General features: G+C 55.4%; 1 protein-coding gene across 1 annotated transcript; it reads left to right on the top strand.

Moving 5' to 3' along the window:
• The first annotated feature begins 13,108 nt into the window (after positions 1-13,108).
• OSM (oncostatin M) lies at positions 13,109-17,158 on the top strand. Its single transcript, XM_003938456.4, has 3 exons — positions 13,109-13,227; positions 14,866-14,999; positions 15,529-17,158. The coding sequence occupies exons 1-3, from the start codon at positions 13,194-13,196 to the stop codon at positions 16,108-16,110; spliced, it is 750 nt and encodes a 249-aa protein (XP_003938505.1). The 5' UTR covers positions 13,109-13,193; the 3' UTR covers positions 16,111-17,158.
• Positions 17,159-21,469: the final 4,311 nt, after the last annotated feature.

Here is a 21,469-nt window from a genome sequence, read left to right as displayed (position 1 = left end):
AGACAGGGTCTCACTCTGTTGCCCAGGCTGGAGTGCAGTGGCATGCACTTGGCTCACTGCAACCTCTGCTTCCCAGGCTCAGGGGCTTCTCCTGCCTCAGCCTCCCACATAGCTGGGATTCCAGGTAGCCTGCCACTACTCATTTAGTAGAGATGGGGTTTCACCATGTTGGTCAGGCTGGTCTCGAACCCCTGACCTCAGGTGATCCACCCGCCTTGGCCTCCCAAAGTGCTAGGCTTACAGGTATGAGCCACTGCACCCGTCTTTCACGTTTTTGTGTTCACACGTGTCGGTGTGGACACTCTTGCCCACTTCCCTCCCCAGGACCCACGTGTCCTTAGGCCTCCCTGCCTCTCCCTGATCAGGGGACATTTGCTGCTGCACTGCCACCTCCTCCGGTGCCCAACTCTCAGAAGGCCCAGCTCCCCTGCAGTCACCGGTGCCCTCCACCTTCCACCCTCCTGCCCTGGCTCCCTCAGCCTCGGCCTCTCCAGTTTCCCTCCTACGCACTCCCTCTTCTTCTCTGTCCCCTTCTTCTGTCTGCAGGCAAAAGCATGCCTGCCCCTCATTTCTGCCCACTGTGCCCAGAGCTGTTCAGCCTGGACTCTGCTCAGCCAGCCTGCCCTGACACAGAGCCCTTGCACCCCGCCGGCTCTCTAGCCCAGCTCTCCTCCCCAGCCGGAATCCCAGGCTTTCCAGGGCCCGGATTCAGCCATGGGTGTCCTCTCCTCTGTTGCTGCCTTGGACACCCTGCTGGCCTCCCTGCCTCACTCTAAACCCTAGTGTGTCCCCTCCCTCCCTGATCACAGCCCCCTGCTCACGAGACCTGCCTTTGAGACCTCCCAGCCTGCTCCCAACGTCCAGTTGGCGCCTCCCCATGCGTGTTCTCTCCCGAAGATGAAAGCCGCCCTCCCAGCTGCCATCAGGCTGTGTCCTCAGCCCGCATGGCCCAGGCTTTGCACCTTAAGTTAGCCTTTTCTGTGTCTACCAATAAGAGCTCTGGGATAAGTGCACAATAGGCAATAAAAGAGGATGAGCCGGGGAGACCCTTGGACTTTCCCCTGCCCCCTTGCCGACTGACTCACTGTCTTCCAGCCCCCCTTGGCTTTCCTGGGGTGGTTGTGATTTTCAGCTCTGCCTTAAAAAAAATTTTTTTAAATTGCAGTGAACTTCATGTAACATGCAAAGCCAACGATTTTAAAAATGACTAATTGGGCTGGGTGCCATGCCTGTAATCCCAGCACTTTAGAAGGCTGAGGTGGGTGGATCACTTGTGCTCAGGAGTTTGAGACCAGCCCAGGCAACATGGCAAAACCCCATCTCTACTAAAAACCAGCCGGGCGTGTTGGCACGTGCCTGTAGTCCCAGCTGCCAGGGGTGGCTTGAGGTGACTTGAGCCCAAGAGGTGGAGGTTGCAGGGAGCTGAGATCACGCCATTGCACTCCAGCCTGGGCAACGAGGCCAGAACTTGTCTCAAAAAAAAAAAAAAAAAAAAAAAAAAAAGCCAGGTGCAGTGGCTCAAGCCTGTAATCCCAGCACTTTGGGAGGCTGAGGCAGGCAGATCACCTGAGGTCAGGAGTTCGAGACCAGCCCGACCAACATGGAGAAACCCCATCTCTACTAAAAATACAAAATTAGCCGGGCATGGTGGTACACGCCTGTAGTCCCAGCTACTTCGGAGGCTGAGGCAGGAGAATCGCTTGAACCTGGGAGGCAGAGGTTGTGGTGAGCCGAGATCACACCATTGCACTCGAGCCCGGGTCACAAGAGTGAAACTCCGTCTGAAAAAAACAAAAACACACAAATTCAGGGCCCTTTAGTACATTCACAGTGTTGCACAACTGTCTATCTAGTTCTGAAACATTTTCATGAATCCAAAAAGAAACCCCGTATTCATTAATAGTCACTCTCCATTCCTCTCTCCCTCAGCCCCTGGCGACCACCAGTCTGCATTCTGTCTCTATGGATTTGCCTATGATGGATAGTTCTTGCAGTGGAATCGTATAATAGGAGACTTTCTGCATCTAGATCCTTTGGCTTAGCATAATGTTTTTGGGGTTCATCCACATGGCGGCGTGTGTTAGTGCTTCACTCCTTTTTATGGCTAAATAATATTCCATGGTTTGGGTAGATCACATTTTGTTTTTTATGTTTGTTTTTTTTTGTTTTTTTTTTTTTTGAGACGGAATTTCACTCTTGTTGGCCAGGCTGCAGTGCAATGGCCTGATCTCAGCTCACTGCAACCTCCACCTCCTGGGATCAAGCGATTCTCCCATCTCAGCCTTCCAAGTAGCTGGGACTACAGGCGCCTGCCACCATGCCCAACTAATTTTTTATTTTTAGTAGACATGAAGGTTTCACCATGTTGGCCAGGCAAGTTTTTTTAAATTTTTATTTCTTTTTATTGTTTTAAAGACAGGGTTTCACTATGTTGCTCAGGCTGGTCTTGAACTCCCGACCTCAGGTGATCCACCCGCTTTGGCCTCCAAAGTGCTTGGATTACAGGCGTGAGCCACCACACCTGGCCGTCCAGGCAGGTTTTGACCTCCTGACCTCAAGTGATCTGCCTGCCTCGGCCTCCCAAAGTGCTGGGATTATCTGTTAAAGGACATTTGGTTGTTTGTGCCTTTCAGTTACTGAGCTCTGCCGTCTTGATTGTGGAGGCATCCAGTGCTTGTGTTCTGACTTCCTTCCGTATATGCTCATTCTGTGGGCAGAGCGACCTGGCCCTGGCCAGTCACCCTGCATTGCACATTGAATGGCCACCAAGAGGCCCTTGGATGGAGCGAGCGCTGATGGCCTTCTCCCCGCTCAGAACTGCTTGATTTGTTTCTCTTTTTCGTATCAGGATACATACCCGGAGTTTACTTGGTGTCTCTCCAAGAGTGAGGTGGGGAGGAAAGCCACTCTTCCCCAGCGCCTGTCTGGGGCACTTCCTCCAATGGTGATCAGCATCCCTGCGAGCCCCACTGCTGTGTTCCAGGCTCTCCCTTGGGATCGGGCTGTGATTTGCAGACGGGAACCCTGGCCTTTTCCCACCCTCTTCTGCAGTTGCCTCTTTGTTGGGCAAAGACTGTGAAGTTTTGCTACACTTGCTATGCCCATGCAGCTGGCACCAAGGGAAGGTTCTGAGCCTGACCAACTTCCTTCCTCCATGTCCCCCGTGCCTCCTGGCACGGGATGAAGGACTTCCCGCTCCAAGTGCCAGAAAACCAGCACAGCTAGCAAAGACGGGATCTGTGGCTGGGACACACCACGTGCATGTTCCTGGCTTCAGTAGGGATCAGGGTTCAGGGAGACCGCTCAGCCTCCCTGGCTGTGCCAGCCACATTCTTGTCCGCTCTGCAGGACCCCCAACTTCTGCCTGTGAGGCTGGGGAAGGTGGTTTTCCACAGGGGCAGAGCAGTGATATCCCAGGCATAGAGATGTGCCTTCTGAGTCTGACGTCGTCTCAGGGAAGGATTCTGATTGGTCCCTTTCAGGACACAGGTGCATTGCTAGACCTGGGGGTACCACGAGAGCAAGGGTGAGTCAGGCACTCCTGTCTGTGGCCTGGGGTGAGAAATGGATGATCCATCAATGGGTCTTCCAGGCCCCTCCATGTGCCAGGTGTTGGCCCTTGTGTGTGCATGTGTGAGCATGTGCGTTTATTCAGCCTTCAATTCTTTTTTCTTTTCCATCGCTAAGAGTCATATTACCCTTCAAAATCTGGCTATAAAAAGATGCTTGGGGCAGATACATTCGACCAGAAGCCTTTTCCTTCTCTCTGATTTCTCCTCCACACCTAGTCCACGCCCAACACACACAGTGAGTACTCAAATGTAGGTCAAACGACAGACTGAAAAGCCACAGAGATTTGTCTGCTTTTGCAAAATGCAGGACTGTCCCCTTCCACGAAGACCGATCTCTTTCTATGAAGCATCAGGTGCCACTCGTGTACGTTCTGAAGCGAACCCTTTAAAAGAAGCAACGGTGGCTTTTTTTTTTTTTTTTTTTTTTTGGCTGTTTTCTGGGAAAGTGCTGAAATCTGCAGCGGGTGAAAAAGCAGATTTTGATTTCGCTTTAAAAATAATTATCATAAAAGAGAAACTCAGCATCTTTGAAATGGAAGCTTCCCAGAAACAGAATCACATGCTCTGATGGATTGTGATTGACAGAGTTCTGATTTCTTTGGGCCAGGGGACCAGGAGAATGCATGGAAAAGGTCTGGGAGACGTGTTCCTGCCTCCAGCGAGATGGCCTTGCACTTCCAGAGGCCTGGCTCTGAGTTCATCAGATGTGGGACACGGACGCATCTGGGTCCTGCAGCCTGGGAGCCACAGCTCACCTTTTCCCGCTCTTTGCAGGTGGCTACAGCTATATGGCTGTGCATTCATCCAAGAACTTATGGAGGGGCCTATTACGTTACTTTGCTGTGCTCTGAGAGGCAGTGGGGGCAGGGGCCACAACCACAGGACAGGATCCTGGGCTCACAGAGAGCAGCAGGGGGATTCCAGGCCAGCCAGAGAGTAGACAGTGGTGGGTCCTTGTCTGAGGACCTACAGATTCGGTGGCTGTGAGGCTGACAGTGGAGGTTACTGCACAGAACGGGGTTCCTTCTCCTACACCTGTGGGTGGACACTCCAGGTCCCAGAAGAACCCCGTGGCAGGTTGCAAGCCAAGGGATTCCCCCAACCCAATGTGCCCTTGATGACCCTTGGGGGAGGGTGCTTGGTGGCTCCTTGTTCACCCTGGGGTTTATGTAACACCGCCTTTCCCAACCACCCTCAAAGCCACCGTGTGACACAAGCAAATGCCTGCCTTCATCGGCCTGGTGGCTGGGCGGTACACCCTCTGAGAGTTTCCAGTTCGGCTAGAGAAACAGCCTCATAGTTGTAAAAATGTACACCTCTGAAGAACGTGGTGTGGAGGGATACGTGGTACTCTGGGAGGGCTCCACGAGGTGGGTGGGGACCAGGCTGAGGAGAGGAAGGTCAGGGAGGGCTTCCCTGAAAAGGTACATGGTGGGCTGGATGTTGATGTCTGGGTGTCGGGTCACAGGTAAAGGGCTCAGGAAGCAAAAACGGCATGTGTAAAGGCCCTGAGGTGAGAGCAGCTCCCGGAAGGACTGAGGAAGGCTGGAGAAGGAGGTGGGAAAAAGACAGGTACCAGTGAGGCTGGGAGGTGGGCGGACCTGCTGGCCGTGGTAATGACTTTGGCCTTAACAGGATGACAAAGACAGGGACTGATTTTTGTTTTTGTTGTTGTTTTCTTGAGATGGAGTCTTGCTCTGTCGCCCAGGCTGGAGTGCAACGATGCAGTCTCGGCTCACTGCAACCTCCGCCTCCTTGGCTTAAGTGATCCCTTGCCTCAGCCTCCTAAGTAGCTGGGATTACAGGCGTGCGCCACCATGCCCAGCTGATTTTTGTATTATTAGTAGAGATGGGGTTTCACCATGTTGGCCAGGCTCGTCTTGAACTCCTGACCTCAGGTGATCCACCTGCCTTGGCCTGCCAAAGTGCTGGGATTACAGATGTGAGCCACTGAGCCCGGCTGACAGGGACTGCTTTAAGCAGAGGGATTCCACCGGGCTGTGTTATATGAGCTCTTCCCCAGGGGCCGCCACAGCAGCAAAGCGCAGTGGGATGCCATCACCCCTCACTCCCCATCTTCCTCCTTCCCTGCCAGACTTCCAGCCACGCCTGCCATTCTCTAAACTAGGCCTGTGCCCCCAGGCTGGCCTCCCACTGCAACAGGGAATCTCCACCCTCCCCCAGCTCCCTCACCAGGCTGTTGTTTTGGCTTCCCTCCCTTGGCAGCATCAGTTGTGGACAACCCATTGGGCAAGCGGGTCGATCTCATGGCTCCAGGAGGGGCGCTGGGGCTCCCGCGTGCCTTTGCTGCCTCCCAAGCCTCAGCCTCACCATCTGCAGGACAACATGATACTTGCCACCTAAAGTGGTTGCAAGGATCCAGTGCTTAGGACTGGAACCAGAACACAGAGGGGCTCCAGAAGTGCTCCGGATCATGGCGACTGGTGCCCCATTCACCCAAACATTTCTGGCCAGACTCTGACGTTTCAAAATAGGCATGGTATGTGGTTATCATAAGAAAAGTCAGGACTCGACCGGACTTCCTGATCCTTGCTTGATACTGAGGGTTGTTTCTGGTGAGCATGGCATTTCCGTGCTTAGAGCCGCTAAGGGGCTCTGCCTGGCTCTGTGGGCTTGTGGGCACTCTGTGGTATTCTCACACATCCCCTCATCTCAGGACAAGATCCTGGGCTCAGAGAGAGCAGCAGGGGGATTCCAGGCCAGCCAGAGAGTGGACAGTGGTGGGTCCTTGTCTGAGGACCTATGGATTCGGTGGCTGAGGCAGACAGTTGAAGGTTACTGTACAGAACGGGGTTCCTTCTCCTATACCCGTGGGTCGACACTCCAGGTCCCAGAAGAACCCCGTGGCAGGTTGCGAGCCAAGGGATTCCCCCAACCCAATGTGACCTTGATGACCCTCGGGGGAGGGTGCTTGGTGGCTCCTTGTTCACCCTGGGGTTTATGTAACACCGCCTTTCCCAACCACCCTCAAAGCCACCGTGTGACATAAGCAAACGCCTGCCTTCGTCGGCCCGGCGGCTGGTGGGTAAGTGCTGACCAAGCACCTGCTCTGATGTGCCGGGCGCTCACGTGCTCACCTCATTGCATTTGCTGATTCTCCTACAAGGTGCATTTGCTGCTGCATTTTAAAACATTCAGATACAATTCACCTACCATGAAATGTATCATGTTCAGGTGTAGGATTCAGGGGGTTTGGGGATATTCACATGGTTGTGCAACCAGCGCCACTATGTAATTCCAGAATCTCTTCATCACCTCCAAAGAAACCTCGTGCCCATTAGCAGTCTCGCCCCAGCCCTGGATGCCCCAGCCCCCAGCAGCCACTGGTGTATTCGCTGTCCCTCTTGATGTGCCTATTCCCGACGTTTCCCATAGTGGAATCATACAACATGTGGCCTTTTATGTCTGCCTTCTTTCACGAAGCATCAGGGTTTCAAGGTTCATGCAGGTTGTGACACGTGGCAATGCTTCCTTCCTTTTTGTGACTTAATATTCCATTGTATGGATTGTTTATCCATTTTCTATTGACAAACATTTGGGTTGTTTCTGCTTTGTGGCTATGCCGAATAAGCGCTCCTGTGAACATATGCAAGTTTTTGTGTGGATGTGCATTTTCTTTCTTCTTTTTGAGACAGAGTTTCGCTCTTGTTGCCCAGGCTGGAGTGCAATGGCACCATCTTGGCTCACCGCAACCTCCGCCTCCTGGGTTCTGCCTCAGCCTCCCGAGTAGCTGGGATTACAGGCATGCACCACCACACCTGGCTAATTTTTTTTTTTTTTTTTTTTTTTTTTTTTTTTTTTTTAGTAGAAATGGGGTTTCTCCATGTTGGTCAGGTTGGTCTCAAACTCCCGATCTCAGGTGATCTGCCTGCCTTGGCCTCCCAAAGTGCTGGGATTAAAGGCGTGAGCCACTGTGCCCGGTCTCTCTGTTTTGTTTTTTTGTTTTTTTGTTTTTTTGTCCAGAGACCGAGTCTCACTCTGTCACTCAGGCTGGAGTGCAGTGGCATGAACATGGCTTACTACAGCCTCGACCTCCCAGGCTCAAGTGCTCTTTCTGTCTCAGCCTCCTGAGTAGCTGGGACCACATGGGCACATGCCACCATGCTCACACATTTTTAATTTTTTTTTTTTTTTTTTTTTGAGACGGAGTTTCGCTCTTGTTGCCCAGGCTGGAGTGCAATGGCACGATCTCGGCTCACCGCAACCTCCGCCTCCTGGGTTCAGGCAATTCTCCTGCCTCAGCCTCCTGAGTAGCTGGGATTACAGGCACGTGCCACCATGCCCAGCTAATTTTTAGTATTTTTAGTAGAGACGGGGTTTCACCATGTTGACCAGGATGGTCTCGATCTCTTGACCTGGTGATCCACCCGCCTCGGCCTCCCAAAGTGCTGGGATTACAGGCTTGAGCCACCGCGCCCGGCCACATTTTTAAATTTTTTGTAGAGATGGGGTCTCACTTTGTGGCCCAGGCTGGTCTTGAACTCTTGGGTTCAAGTGATCCTCCCATCTTGACCTCCCAAAGTACTGGGATTACAAGTGTAAGCCACTGCACTTGGCCTACGTTTTCAGTTCCCTTGGGTGTATGTCTAGGAGTGGAATTGTTGGTTATATGATACCTTTATTTATTTATTTAGAGATAGCCTCACTGTGTCACCCAGGCTGCAGGTGAGTGGTGTGCTGGGATTACAGGTGGGAGCCGCCGGGCCTGGCCTCTGTGTTTAACCATTTGCGGAACTACCAAACTGTTTTCCAATTTGGCAGTACCATTCATCGTAGATTCCCACCAGCAACATCTGGGAGTTCTCATTTCTCCATCTCCTCACCAGCACTTACGATCGTCTGTCTTTGATTACAGCCACCTGGTGGGTGTGAAATGGCTTCTCATCACGGTTTTGATTTGCAGTTCCCTGGTGTTGAGACTCTTTTCACGAGCTTCTTGGCCACTCGTACATCTTGCTTTGGAGAAATGTCCATTAAAATCCTTTGCCCATTTTCAAATTGGATTGCTTGTCTTTTTCATGGCTGTTCAGTTCTGTCATTGCAGCTTAAAGAATGGAAACTGAGGCTCGGAAGGGGGACACGACTGGTCTAGGGATACTGGGCTCACAGGCAGACTGAGATGGAACTTGGGTTGGTCTCCGCCTCCCACCCAGCAGATTGGGGGCCACCTTCTCGCCCCCCTGGAGCACCCTGCTAGGCCATCTCAGGTCCTGTCCTTGCATTTAAAGGGATAGGGCCCCCACAGCCAGAAGGTGAGTTGGGAAGCAAGGAAACAGCTGTTCTGAGGAACCAAGCTGGTCCTCTCTTCCTCTCCAAATCACGCGGACCTGGCTGACGTGGCCCGGGAAGAGGGGACAGCCCAGGCCCTGTGGTCGGGAGCCTATTTATACTGGCTGGGCCATGTTGCAAGCTTTTCCTGCTGGTGAGGAGGACGTCACTGATTGCTGACCTCACCAGAAACGCTGACGCATCTGCCCTCACACTTGGCTGGGATGGACAGTGGCCAGACCTCCCCACCTCTGGGCCACCTCCTGTCCTCCTGTGCCCCACCTTGCTCTGGATGCTCCGCCAGTGGCCTAGTCCCTGTGCCCTCCAGCCATGCCCTCCTCTCCTAGGCTGCATGGACTGAATGGTGTCTCCCCCCACACTCCTGTGTTGAAGTCCCAACCATAGTACATCAGAACGTGACTGTATTTGGAGGTTGAGCCTTTAAAGAAATAATGAAGGGCCAGGTGCAGTGGCTCACACCTGTAATCCCAGCACTTTGGGAGGCTGAGGCAGACAGATCACTTGAGGCCAGGAGTTCACAACCAGCCTGGCAAACATGGTGAAACCCCATCTCTACTAAAAAATACAAAAATTAGCAGGGCATGGTGGTGGGCACCTATAGCTACTCCAGCCTGGGGCTGGAGAATCGCTTCAACTTGGGTGTGCAGAGGTTGCAGTGAGCCGAGATCATGCCAGGCTGGGTGACAGAGTGGGACTCCATCTCAAAGAAAAAGAAGAATAATGAAGGTAAAATTGGCCAGGTGTGGTGGCACATACCTGCAATTCCAGCTACTCTGGAGGCTGAGGCAGAAGGATCGCTTAAGGCCAGGAGTTTGATGCTGCAGTGAGCTATGAAAGTACCACGGTACACTTAAGCCTGGGCCAACAGAGCAAGACCTTGTCTTGAAAAAAAAAAAAGGAATAATTAAGGTAAAAGGAAGTCATTGAGAGGGCCCCAATCCAGTCTGAATGGTGTCTTTATGAGAAGAGGAAAGGCCAGGTGTGGTGGCTCACGCCTGTAATCCCAGCACTTTGGGAGGCTGAGCCAGGTGGATCACTTGAGGTCAGGAGTTTGAGACCAGCCTGGACAACATGACAAAACGCTGTCTCTACTAAAAATACAAAAATTAGCCAGGAGTGGTGACACACATCTGTAATCCCAGCTACTCAAGAGGCTGAGACAGGAGAATCACTTGAACCCAGGAGGTGGTTTGAGTGAGCCGAGATCACACCACTGCACTCCAGCCTGGGCGACAGAGATAATCTCCATCTCAAAAAAAAACAAAACAAAAAAACGTAGAGGCTATTCGGCCATGGACAAGCAGAAAGAAGATGATATGGAGACACAGGGAGAGACGTCATCTACAAGTCAAGGAGAGAGGCCTTAGGAACCAACCCTTCATCTCAGACTCAGCCTCTAGAACTGTGAGAAAAATCAGTCTCTGTTACTGAAGCACCAGTCTGTGGTGCTTTGTTACGGCAGTCCTAACAATGTAATCTGCACGCTCTCCTTACCTTCAGTGACCCTGGGCCCTAGGGCCTGTGCCTGGACCCTCATTAGCTATCTGCTAAGAGTGTGGTCTTTGGGCTTCATTTGAATGCGCTCTTCTCTTGGTGGTTTTGTTTTTTGTTTTTTGTTTTTGAGACAGTATCTTGCTCTGTCACCCAGGCTGGAGTGCAGCGGCACGATCATGGCTCACTGCAGCCTCGACCTTCAGGGCTCAAGTGATCCTCCTGCCTCCACCTCCCTAGTAGCTGGGACTTCAGGTGTGCATCGCGACATCTGGATAATTTATTTTGAAATTTTCTGTAAAGACACAGTCTTGAAGTCCTGGGCTCAAACGATCTTCCCGCCTCAGCCTCCCAAAGTGCTAGGATTATAGGCGTGAGCCACCGTGCATGGCCCAATGCCCCTCTCCTCTTAACTGTTCGTAAGTGGCCTCAGGCAAAGCAACCTCCTCTCTCTGTGCCATGAGAAGACAGCACGACCTCCCTGGACCACAGGGTGGATGGAATAAGCTAAGGCATGTGGCCGTCTCTCCCCAGGTATGGTGGCCAGTCAGCCATAGCTAAGAGGGTCCTGGAGCCCTCTGCTCAGATCTGGCACTCCTTTCTTGATCCAGCCCCTAAACTTCTCAGAGCTTTGGGTTCCTCACTGAAGTGAGCTGAGGTGTCTCTGCCCAGCGCTCTCTCTACCTTGGCTGTTGCAAGATGAGATCAGGTGGCCGGGCACTGTGGCTCACACTTGTGATCCCAGCACTTTGGGAGAGCAAGGCAGGAAGATCATTTGAATCCAGGAGTTTAAGATCAGCCTGGGCAACATAGAGAGATCCTGTCTCTACAAAAAATTAAAAAAATAAAAAATAGCTGGGCATGGTGATGCATGCCTGTGGTCTCAGCTACTCAGGGGACTGAGGCGGGAGCATTGCTTCAGTTCAGGAGTTGGAGGCCACAGTGAGCCATGAAGGTGCCACTGCACACCAGCCTGGGTAACAGAGCAAGATCCTGCATTTTAAATAGTAGAAAAAAGATGAGATCAGGGATGTGAAATGGAGAAGGATCCCCTCTTGGCATGGCTCCAGGAAATGGCATTGTGGGAGTGGGTACAGAGATGACGACTTTAGCGGAAGCAACATTCTCAGGATGAGAATCCAGAACTGGCCCCTGGGGGTGGAGATGGGGAGTTATGGGGCCTGGTGTGGTGAGTCCCAGCCTGGGTGCCCGGGAGTGGGTGGGGGCTGAAGAGCAGCCTCCTGGGCACAGGATCGCCTATATTTGCCGACTATGTGATCCTCAGACCTAGGAGTGGCTGGCTCACCATGAAGCCAAATAAATGTTTGTCGAATGAATAAATGAGTGATGGGGAGAATGGGTGGGTGGGAACAGCTTTGGTGGGCACACTGGGCCTCGGGAGCAGGCACAGACAGGGTGCCTCCTCCTTTCAGGTTGCCCTCGTTCTCCTTGCTCAGGTGCCCCAGACCTCATGCTCCCTCCAGCTGGAGCAGTTCAGGGGGCTCCCTGGAAGCCTCCAGACTCCCCAGACTCCTGAGGGCCTCCTCCCACCTAAGCTCCTTAGGGTGCAGGCCAAGGACCCTCCCCTGAGCCTGGTAGATGTGCTGGCGCCACCAGTCAGGGTCTCTAGGCTTGGGCCAGCCTCCCGGCCTCCTTGTTTGCCTTCCCCCGGGCCTCAGTTTACCCCATGGTAAAGTTGCAGGTTGACTGGGGAGGCACTGTTCCCAGGGCCCTTTCGCAGAGGACCAACCTAAGATCGCTATCTTTCAGAGAAAGTGAAACCTGGTCCCCAACCGTCAAGGCGGCAACTCCCCCTCCCCGGCTTCCCCTCTGAGCTCACAGCTTCCCCATCTCCTTCCCCCATCCCGCCCCCTCTACAACTAATACTTGGAATCGGACCTTCATCTTTGCTTTTCCTTTTAAAGCTCTTTTGCCTTTTATGTCCATGATGGCAGCAACCCTGTGAGGTGGGCTGAGAACGGCTTTTCTCCTCCTCATTTTACAGTGGGGGGTCTCTAAGGCCCAGGGTGGTTAAGTGACTTGCCTCAGGTCACAAAGCACCTCAGCAGACTTGAACCCTGGCCTCTTGCTTCTCTTGCTCCAAGTGTCCAGTTCTCCCCAGTGGAGCCTGTCTGCAGAGACAGGGCCTGGCTTCAGGCGGTGGGCCTGGCAGAGGCACATGATGGTGAAAAGAGACTCTAGGGGCCGGGCTGGGGGATGCCGGGCTGGGGCCTGAACCACAATCTCGGGGCTGCCAGCCTGGGTCTGGCTTTGTGCCCAGAGCCCGGTGGTTTCCGCTCACAGATGTCCCAACAGCCCGGCAAGAGAGTGGGACGGGCACTCAAGAAGGAAGATGTCTCGCTCTCCGCAGCGCCAGCCACCGTGTCCTGCAAGGTCAATGGCTCTTGGGCCAAGACTGGCCTGGGGCCTCCAGAGGCCCGGCTCGAAGTCCCTCCTGCCCATCCGGGCCCAGTTCCCCGAAGATGGCATGGACCCTCTTCCTCCCCGTTCACCCCAGGAAGGCTGAGCTGCGGCTTACATCATCCTTGGGCGTAGGGTTGACCTCGAAGAACGAATTCGAAGAAAACAGGAGGAGGAGCGGGCACACCACCGTGCCCAGCACCCATTGGCCGCCCGTGAAAACTTTGGTTTTTGGGGTCATGTTCCCAGAAGGCCTGCCCTCCCCCCTCCCCATCCCCACCCACCTCATGAGGTGTTGGCCAATCGCCCCGGCGGGCATAAAGTGGCTGCCAGCCTGCAGGGCTCCCAGCCGGGAGGTGTCACCTCCAGCGGGTGAGGGCCGAAGCACGGGCACCCAGCATGGGGGCACCGCTTACACGGAGGACGCTGCTCAGTAAGTACTTCCTTCCTCCCCGCCAGAACCCACCTGCTGGGTCTCTCCATGGCCACTGGTGGGAAGCAGGGACACCCTCTGCTCTGTGGGACCGGGGGAGGTTGAGTGCCAGGCAGAAGGATGCTGAGAAGGGAAGAGGACAAGGAGATCAGGCAGAGAGGGGGTCCACTGACAGACAGGTAGAGAAAGGGCATCCTTGGGAGGCTTCCAGGGGGAGGTGATGTCAAGATGCGGCAACTTTGGGAGCCAGAGAGTGAGAGAAGAGGATGGGCAAAGAGGCTGGGGAGGCAGGAGGGAGGTGGGAGATGTTCTCGGCAGGAGAGGGAGGCTCAGAAGCTGGGCAGGGGAGTGGTGTAAGGTGTCGGGGGTTTGTGGGGCCTCCAGCTCGCCCCAGTCACAGGGTCCCAGATGAACAGAAAGTCAGCTGGGCCTGAGAAGCCCCCAGAACCCACACAATCATACAGCACCCACAGCCACACCCACATGGCCACGCACAGCCATGTGATTCATCTACAGCCCTGGATCTCACCAGCCTGGGAACCCCCACATGCACACCAGAGCCCCCACGGTGATCGGAGCTGGTCTCCCTCACGCCGCACACAGACCGGGCACACAGCCACACAGACACCTCAGTCCCACATGCTCTGCCGCACACACAGGCCCCTGCCAGAGCCCAGCAGCAGATACCTGGGGAGGCGGCGAGGGTGCTCTGGGGTCGCCACTCCTGGGTGCCCGGCCCCTCGGCCCTCCCCAGCAGCCTGTCTTCCCCAAGGGACCGGATGGTTCTCAGGAGGGGAACGATGGTGTCACTGCCTTCCGGGTGATTGCACCACAGGCCCCTTCCGACCACGTGACTGCTGGTGCCCCACTGGGGGTGGTGGTGAGCGGTAACTACACCCGTCCCCAACACCTCTGATAGGCTCACAGCATCCCTGGGGAGGCTGACAGAAGAGCCACTTACGGAGAGAGGAGGGAGGCATGAGACATCAGGGGAGAGCCTGGCCTCGTGTGACCTAGGCAGGCCCTTCTGTGACTTGGTTTGCCTGTCAGGAAAATGGGGTCATGGGCTGGAAGGTCTTCCACATCTGTTCCAGGCTGTGCGTCTGGTTGAAAAGGCAGCCTCTCCTGGTTCTAGACAGAGCTGAGGGCACCAGCTGTTCCCGGGCTGCCTGCCCTGAAGCCCTCCCAGGCCCATCTACCTGGATGGCCAGAGTGGCTGACAAGGCAGGGTCCTAGGGCGGTGGCCGGTCCTCAGTCCAGAGGTCTCACAGGGAGCCAGTCCCACCCTGCAGAGAGTCAGCTCCTGAGGTTAGAACAGTGCAGGTTTTGGGCTCCAGCCGGGTGCTGCAGCCTCTGCTCAAACACCTACTTGGGAAATCCGAGCCACTGTCTTGGTCCCTCCAAGGGAGGGAGTGGCTGCTGTGTCAGGCCGTGGGCAGTGACTTACTAGGGGGATGATGGTGGCCGTGCTGGGCACGCCTGTGCGCATACCATGCCGCATAGTGCCCAGCCCCCACCTTCAACTACACAAATCTGGGATGAAGAGATGCACCTTTCAAGGCTCTCCTGAAGCCCCTCCCCAAGGCTCCCATCTGTGGCTTTCCTTGCCAATCAGGTGACACCCTCTTCTCTCCCTAGGTCTGGTCCTCACACTCCTGTTCCCAAGCATGGCAGCTATGGGCAGCTGCTCGAAAGAGTACCACGTGCTCCTCGACCAACTCCAGAAGCAGGCGGATCTCATGCAGGACACCAGCAGCCTCCTGGACCCCTACGTAAGCACCTGGGCCCCCGTGGTGTCTGTCAGAGAACTGCGAGGTTAGGAAGGGAGTGAGACGCAAGGAGGACAGGCCCAGCCCCACTCTGTGTGGGCGGGTGGGGAATTGAGCCCCTGCATTATTCCAGCCTTAACCCTGAGGCGCTAAGGCTGCCCTCCAGCTTCCCTAGCTCCGTGGTCCTGGGGCGGGACTCCAGACACCATTGTCATGCCCATCTGCTTATTCCGTGGGTTTCCTACACACCTGGCAGGCTCTGGTCTGGGCACTGGGATGCAGCAGTGAGGAAGACAGAGTCCAGCCCCTCTGAAGCTTCCCATTCCCAGAGGCATCCCACCGGCCCCAACATCCCTCGGACTTTGCCTGCAGTGATCTTGGGGTCCTCTTCCCTCTCAGGCCTCGGTTTCCGGATCCATCCAGTGGGGAGATTGGATAGGGGTGCAAGGGGTCTAGCATTTCAAGGCTGGCTCGTCTGTGAGTGTGGTCCGGGTCCTCAGCATTCACCCTGTGATCCTCCTGTTCCCCTCAGATACGTATCCAAGGCCTGGATGTTCCTAAACTGAGAGAGCACTGCAGGGAGCACCCTGGGGCCTTCCCCAGCGAGGAGGGCCTGCAGGGCCTGGACAGGCGGGGCTTCCTGCAGACCCTCAATGCCACGCTGGGCCACGTCATGCAAAGACTGGCTGCCTTAGAGCAGCAACTCCCCAAGGCCCAGGACTTGAAGAGGTCCAGGCTGAACACCGAGGACTTGGAGAAGCTGCAGATGGCGAGGCCGAATGTCCTCGGGCTCAGGAACAATGTCTACTGCATGGCGCAGCTGCGGGACATCTCAGACACGGCTGAGTCCACCACAGCCGGCCGGGGGACCACCCAGCTGCCTGTCCCTGTCCCGGCCTCGGATTCTTTTCAGCGCAAGCTGGAGGGCTGCAGGTTTCTGCACGGCTACCACCGCTTCATGCACTCAGTGGGGCGGGTCTTCAGGAAGTGGAGGGAAAGCCCGAGCCGGAGCCGGAGACACAGCCCCCGGCGGGCCGTGCGGAAGGAGGTGCGCAGGACCAGACCCTCCAGGAGAGGCAAGAGACTCATGCCCGGGGGGCAGCTGCCGCGGTAGCCTCGGGCGCACCCCTTGCCAGTGAAGGATGCGGCAGGTGCTCTGCGGATGAGGAACCGTTGCCGGATGACGCCTCCGGGCTCCCCAAACCTGTTTCTCTCTACTACTCACCACCGGGAAGTGCACTTTAAGAGGTGGGAGCTGGGCAGATCCCTTGTACCTCCTCCAGGCTGGGGGACAGAGTCAGGCTGTTGCGCCCCCTGGTTCCAAGTTCCCCAGGCCCAGTGGGGTGGCCAGGCGGTCCACGTGGGGCCAACTTTCCATTGATTCAAGGGTCTGATGACACAGGCTGACTCATGGCTGGGCTGACTGCCCCCCTGCCTTGCTGCCCGAGGCCGGCTGGTCCTTCCCTCTCATGACTTGCAGGGACGTTGCCCCCAGACTTCCTCCTTTCCGTGGCTCCGAAGCGGAGGTCACAGCCTGAGCTGGCCTCCTATGCCTCATCACATCCCAAGCCAGACACCTGGATGTCTGGGTGACCTCATTTTAGGCAGCTGTAACAGCAGTAGGGTGTCCTAGGAGTCCTGATCCGTGGGTCCAGGGAATGGAGCTCAGGTCCCAGCCCAGCCCAGCCCGGAAGTCGCCATGTGACCTGGGGCAGGTCACTTTACCTCTCCGGACCTGTTTTCTGTTTGTGAAGCTAGGGAGTTAGAGACTGTACAAGGTCCCCACTGCCTGTCGGTTGCTGGGATTCCCTGACTTAGGGTGGATATCAAAATCCCTGTAAATCGGGACATATGGTGCAAATGGCCCTGGGAGGTGTACTCGGAGCTCTCTGAAGAAGGAGACCCACCTCCCAGCGCCGGGAAGCCCCAGTCTTCAGTCCTCGCTGCTGGCTGCTCCCCCTGGTGGTGGATCCTGGAATTTTCTCACGCAGGAGCTCTTGCCCTCCTAGAGGGGGGTCTCAGAAGCTGCGAGGCCAATTCCTTGAAGGGACATGTCTAATTTATCAATTTCTATCAGTTTTATATTTATAAGCCTTATTTATAATGTATATTTAATGTTAATATTGTGCAAACATATATTTAAAACTTGACTGGTTTCTAAAGTCTCTGTGTCTCTCGATTGTCTTGGGGGAGAGGATTTGGGGTGGGAGAAGGGCAGCCTCTTAGAGAGGGGAGGGCCCCTAGGTGGCAAGGCCAAAAGCGTCCATGCTTTGGGGATGGGCTGGAGGTCCTTGCTCTGCCCAGGAAGGGAAGTCACATGCCCCAGCCGCTGGGGGCTGTGACTGTGGTGGGGTGGGGTGTCAAATTCAGATAAGGCATTGGTTATGGCCGGAATGGGGCTCCCTTGACAAACGGGGGATGAGGGATGTCAAGACGTGTTAGCAAGAGGGGAGGAAGAAAGAAAGATTTGACTGTGTGGGCTGCTTCTGCGCTCCTGGAGGCTGTGTGGCTGAGGTCTGCGTGCTGATGTCCGTTGCATGCTAATGTGTGTTATATACCAATGTGTGTTGCATGTATCACCTCATCTTGAAACCCGGATGTTAGTGTCCTAATGGAGGCTTATGTCTGTGTCTGTATGTATGTGTGTGTGCGGGCATGGGTACCTTGGTGTGTCTCTGCAGACGTGTCTGTGCATGCGTAAACTCAGGTGTCTGCCAGTGTGTCCTCTTATGTGTGTCTATGTTCCTGGATCACCCTGGGTGGGGGGTGACACGGGCACATCCGGTGCCTGGAACATGGAAGGTGCCCCAGGCGTTTGTGGAATGACTCAAAGACTGAGTTCACAGCTACACCCCTGCCGCGAGCATCCTGCCTGAGGTGCAGTGAGCATGCCACAGACATGAGGAACGGCTGTGTGCATAGGAATGAAGACCCTGGCTGGGCTCGAAATCCTGCCTCAGCCCCGTTCTGTCTACCGGAGTGACGTCAGGAAAATTCCTTAGTGTCTCTGAGCCTTTATTTCCTCATCTGCGGAATAAATAAAAGAATAACAGATCCTGCCTCAGACAGGGCCAGTGACCTGGTTTGTGCTTAAAACTGCTTCCTGAGGAGCCCAAAGGGTTAGGGTTTCCATCTGAGCCCCCAAAACACGGCTCCTCCCAAATTCCCAGGCGAGCACATATAGGCCAAAGACATGCTGAGGCAAAGGCTCCCAGAAGCAGGTGAGCTTGACTCGGATGGGTCCCTGGCCAATCTCACTTCCTGAAATGGCAAATAGAGCTGGGGATGGTATGGGAACAGGGGACTTGACAGCAGGGTGGAGGAGAGCCAGTGCAGAGCTCCCTGTAATAGACATGATACATCTTGCAGATGAGAAGACAGAGGCTCAGAGGGTCTGAGTGGCCTGCCCACATCCTCCAAATTAACCGGGGATGGGCACAGTTTGAATCCAGGGTCGTGGGACTCCCGGGCATGAGCATCTTCCTGGTACTCCTCTTCCTCTGTAACTTGGCTGACAATGTCATGAGTTCCTGAAGGCAAAGGGCAAGGGGCAGACAGACAATCGACAGGCACAGGGACAAAAACAGGAGGATCTGAGATTGCAGTATGAGCTCAGCAAAAATAAGCAGGGTGATGTAACAGACAGCCAGGAGAGCCAGGCACTGCGAGTGGTCAGGGTGGCATCTGGAGAGGTGACGTCCACACTGTGGTCTGAGTGACGTGCAGATGGGGAGGTGGGAAGAGCTAGGGCAAAGGCTCTGAGCATTCAGGGAGCAGAGTGTCATGAGTGAGGGCATCAGGATTTACCCAAAGGCCCAGAGAGAGGAAGCGTCTTGCTTAAGGTCACAGAGCAAAGTAGTGCAGGGCTGAGGCTAGAACTCTGGGCCCTAACTGCCAACCAGCAGTCTTCCTGGGCAGCTGCCCCACACATTCCAGTCTATTTAGCAAGGACCTAGCAAGGGCCCACTGGGCTCCCTGTCCCCCCCAGGGCTCCTACCACAATGGCTATCTTTTAGCTCCCCGAACGCCTGGGGCTCCTTCCTAACACAGGGTTTCTTCCTGTGCTGCTTCCTCTGCCTGGAATGCTGTTTCCTGTCCTTTTTGTCAAGTGAGCTCCTTCCTTGTCAGATCTCAGCTTGAGCTGCATCCTCAGCAGTTCTTCCCACCTGTCCAGGGTCTGGGTCCAGGAACGTGGTTGCACCGTCCCTTCCTGCAGCACTCACTGTGTGTGAGGTTGACATTCCCGACTGCACCTCCTATGAGCCCGGAGGATGGAGACCAAGTCCGCTTTACTCCATGCTGTCCCTGCATCCACAGGTGCCTGGCACACCGTAGGCACTCAAGGAGGAGCAGGACGGGTGGGGCCCTGCCTCCCAGGCCCAAGGAGAAGACAGAGGCCCGTGTGTCGCTGGGGGAAGCAGAGTCGCCGAGGTGCGCACCAGGGAGCCCGTTCCAGACAGGTGCCGCCCCTAGGCCTGGCCGGCTCCAGGCCCCGCCAACAGCAGTGGGGCGGCCCTCACTTGTGTCTCCTGCCTCAGCTGCGGGAAGGGGATTGCCTTGACCTCAGCTCCTGGGAAGCTGTTGGTGGGAGGTGGCAGACAACAAAAGCCAGGCACACTCTGGTTCCTGGAGCAGAAGGGAAGTGGGTACTGTGGCTGACGCTGGGGTTGCCCTCCGGGAGGGCAGAGGTAAGCCTGCGGAGGAAGAGCTGGGAAGCCCAGTGTGGCTGCCCCTGACCCCTGGCCAGCCCCACCTCCCCCGGCCCAGGAGGGGTGTCTGAGGCTGACTTTGAACTAGAGCGCACCCACTCCACAGGAAACAGATGACGGAGCTTGACTCTTGGGAGTGGGTCTCAGGTGCACGGTCTATGAGGACTTGTCACCCCCATAACATCGCCTGAGGAGTCACTTTGCAGGTAACCCCAAACCACCACCTGCAGTCTGATCCCTCCCAAGCCCAGTTCCTGCAGACCCAGCTGCCAGGATCATCTCCTGGCTTAGTGGGTGCCTTGAAGCCAAACTCACCACTCTGCCCCCAAACCCGACACTGGCTTTCTGCTTCTCATTTGCCCCCACTGCAGTTCCAGAATCCTAGCCCATTGCCTTTCTCTCCCTCGGCCCTTCCTCTCCCCTCCATCACTCCGTCCTGTGGTTTCTCCCATATCCATCACCTGTAGGCCACTCCTCTCTCCATCGCCTGCCAGAGACTGGCTCCCTGGACACAGAGTAAAAATATCGCTATCATCCTGTCTTCTCCCGCTGGCAAACCTTCCGAAACTCTCTCCTGTTCTAGTGCACAGAGCATCCATTACAAACCCCTGGCTGCAGCATCTGAGGCCCCCAGCTCTCAGGCACGGCCCACTTTGCCAGGTCGTCTCTGCATTCGACCCACCTTCAGCTGCTCCCACCCCTGCACACAACCTGAGCTCCCTATTCCCCCTCCACTCTTTCTCCCCTGCCCCTTTGGAGAAACAGGGTCTCGCTCTGTCACCCTGGCTGGAGGGCAGTGGCATGATCGTGGCTAACTGCAGCCTTGACCTCCTGGGCTCAAATTATCCTCCCACCTAAGCCTCCTGGGTAGCTGGGACTACAGGCACGCACCGCCATGCCTGAGTAACTTTCAAATTTTTTTGTAAAGATGGGGTCTTGCTATTTTGCCCAGGCAGGTCTCGAACTCCTGGCCTCAAGCAACCTTCCCACATCGGTCTCCCAAAGTGCTGGGATTACAGGCATCAGCCTCTGTGCCTGGCCCTCCTTCCCACTTCTTACATACTCCTGCCCTTGGGGCTAAGCGCAGATGCCCCCATCTCTGTGATTCCCCACCCAGAGGGGTCTGTGGGGCTGCCCCGGTGCTGTGGGTGGCTATCAGAGTGCCACTGTGAAGCTTCCATCAGCCACAGGCGGAACTGGGCCTCATCCGATCACCGTGCCACCTACAGCATGGACTTCGGCATGACGGGTCTCATCCACTGTGGTCCTCATCACAGGGAGAGGCAGCAGGTCGGGGCCTCATGAGCAACAACTGTACTTTGTTGCCACCGCGTGCGTGAGCTGACGCTCTGTTAGGCACATTTCCCCCGGGGTGGGCGGGGCGAGGCCTTCAAAGCCTGCAAACAAGTGTGTGCCCCCCCGCACCAACTCATAGAAAGGACAAAGTGGTCGCGGGCAGCGGTCCGCTGGCACCGGGCTAAGGAAGAAAAAGAGATCCTGGTGCAGTCTGGCCGCCGAATCCACTCGAAGCAGTGTTCTCTTTTCTTTGTTAGGTTTTTTAGGGCGGCGGTCCAGGAGTCTCAGTTAATGCCGCACGATGCACGCTGCATGGTGCACACGTGGGTTAAAAGTTCCCTGGGACAGCAAAACCGTAGGAAAAGGCGGGGAGGGGTCCTGGCACATTTTGTTAATCTATGGAACGAACTCTCAGCGTGGGAACAGCAGAGCCAGGATGCCAACCCGGCCTCCCTTGTCCTCTGTGGC

Source organism: Saimiri boliviensis, chromosome 21 (assembly GCF_048565385.1).
Source record: "Saimiri boliviensis isolate mSaiBol1 chromosome 21, mSaiBol1.pri, whole genome shotgun sequence".
Classification (NCBI taxonomy): Eukaryota; Metazoa; Chordata; class Mammalia; order Primates; family Cebidae; genus Saimiri; species Saimiri boliviensis.
This window is presented reverse-complemented; position numbering and strand designations above follow the sequence as displayed.

What these genes read in the sequence shown, in the direction of transcription:
- OSM (XM_003938456.4), top strand. Translation starts at nt 13,194, where the DNA reads ATGGGGGCACCGCTTACACGGAGGACGCTGCTCA. An exon ending in TACACGGAGGACGCTGCTCA is followed by an intron (nt 13,228 to 14,865) that starts GTAAGTACTTCC and finishes TTCTCTCCCTAG; the next exon opens with GTCTGGTCCTCACACTCCTG. An exon ending in GCAGCCTCCTGGACCCCTAC is followed by an intron (nt 15,000 to 15,528) that starts GTAAGCACCTGG and finishes TGTTCCCCTCAG; the next exon opens with ATACGTATCCAAGGCCTGGA.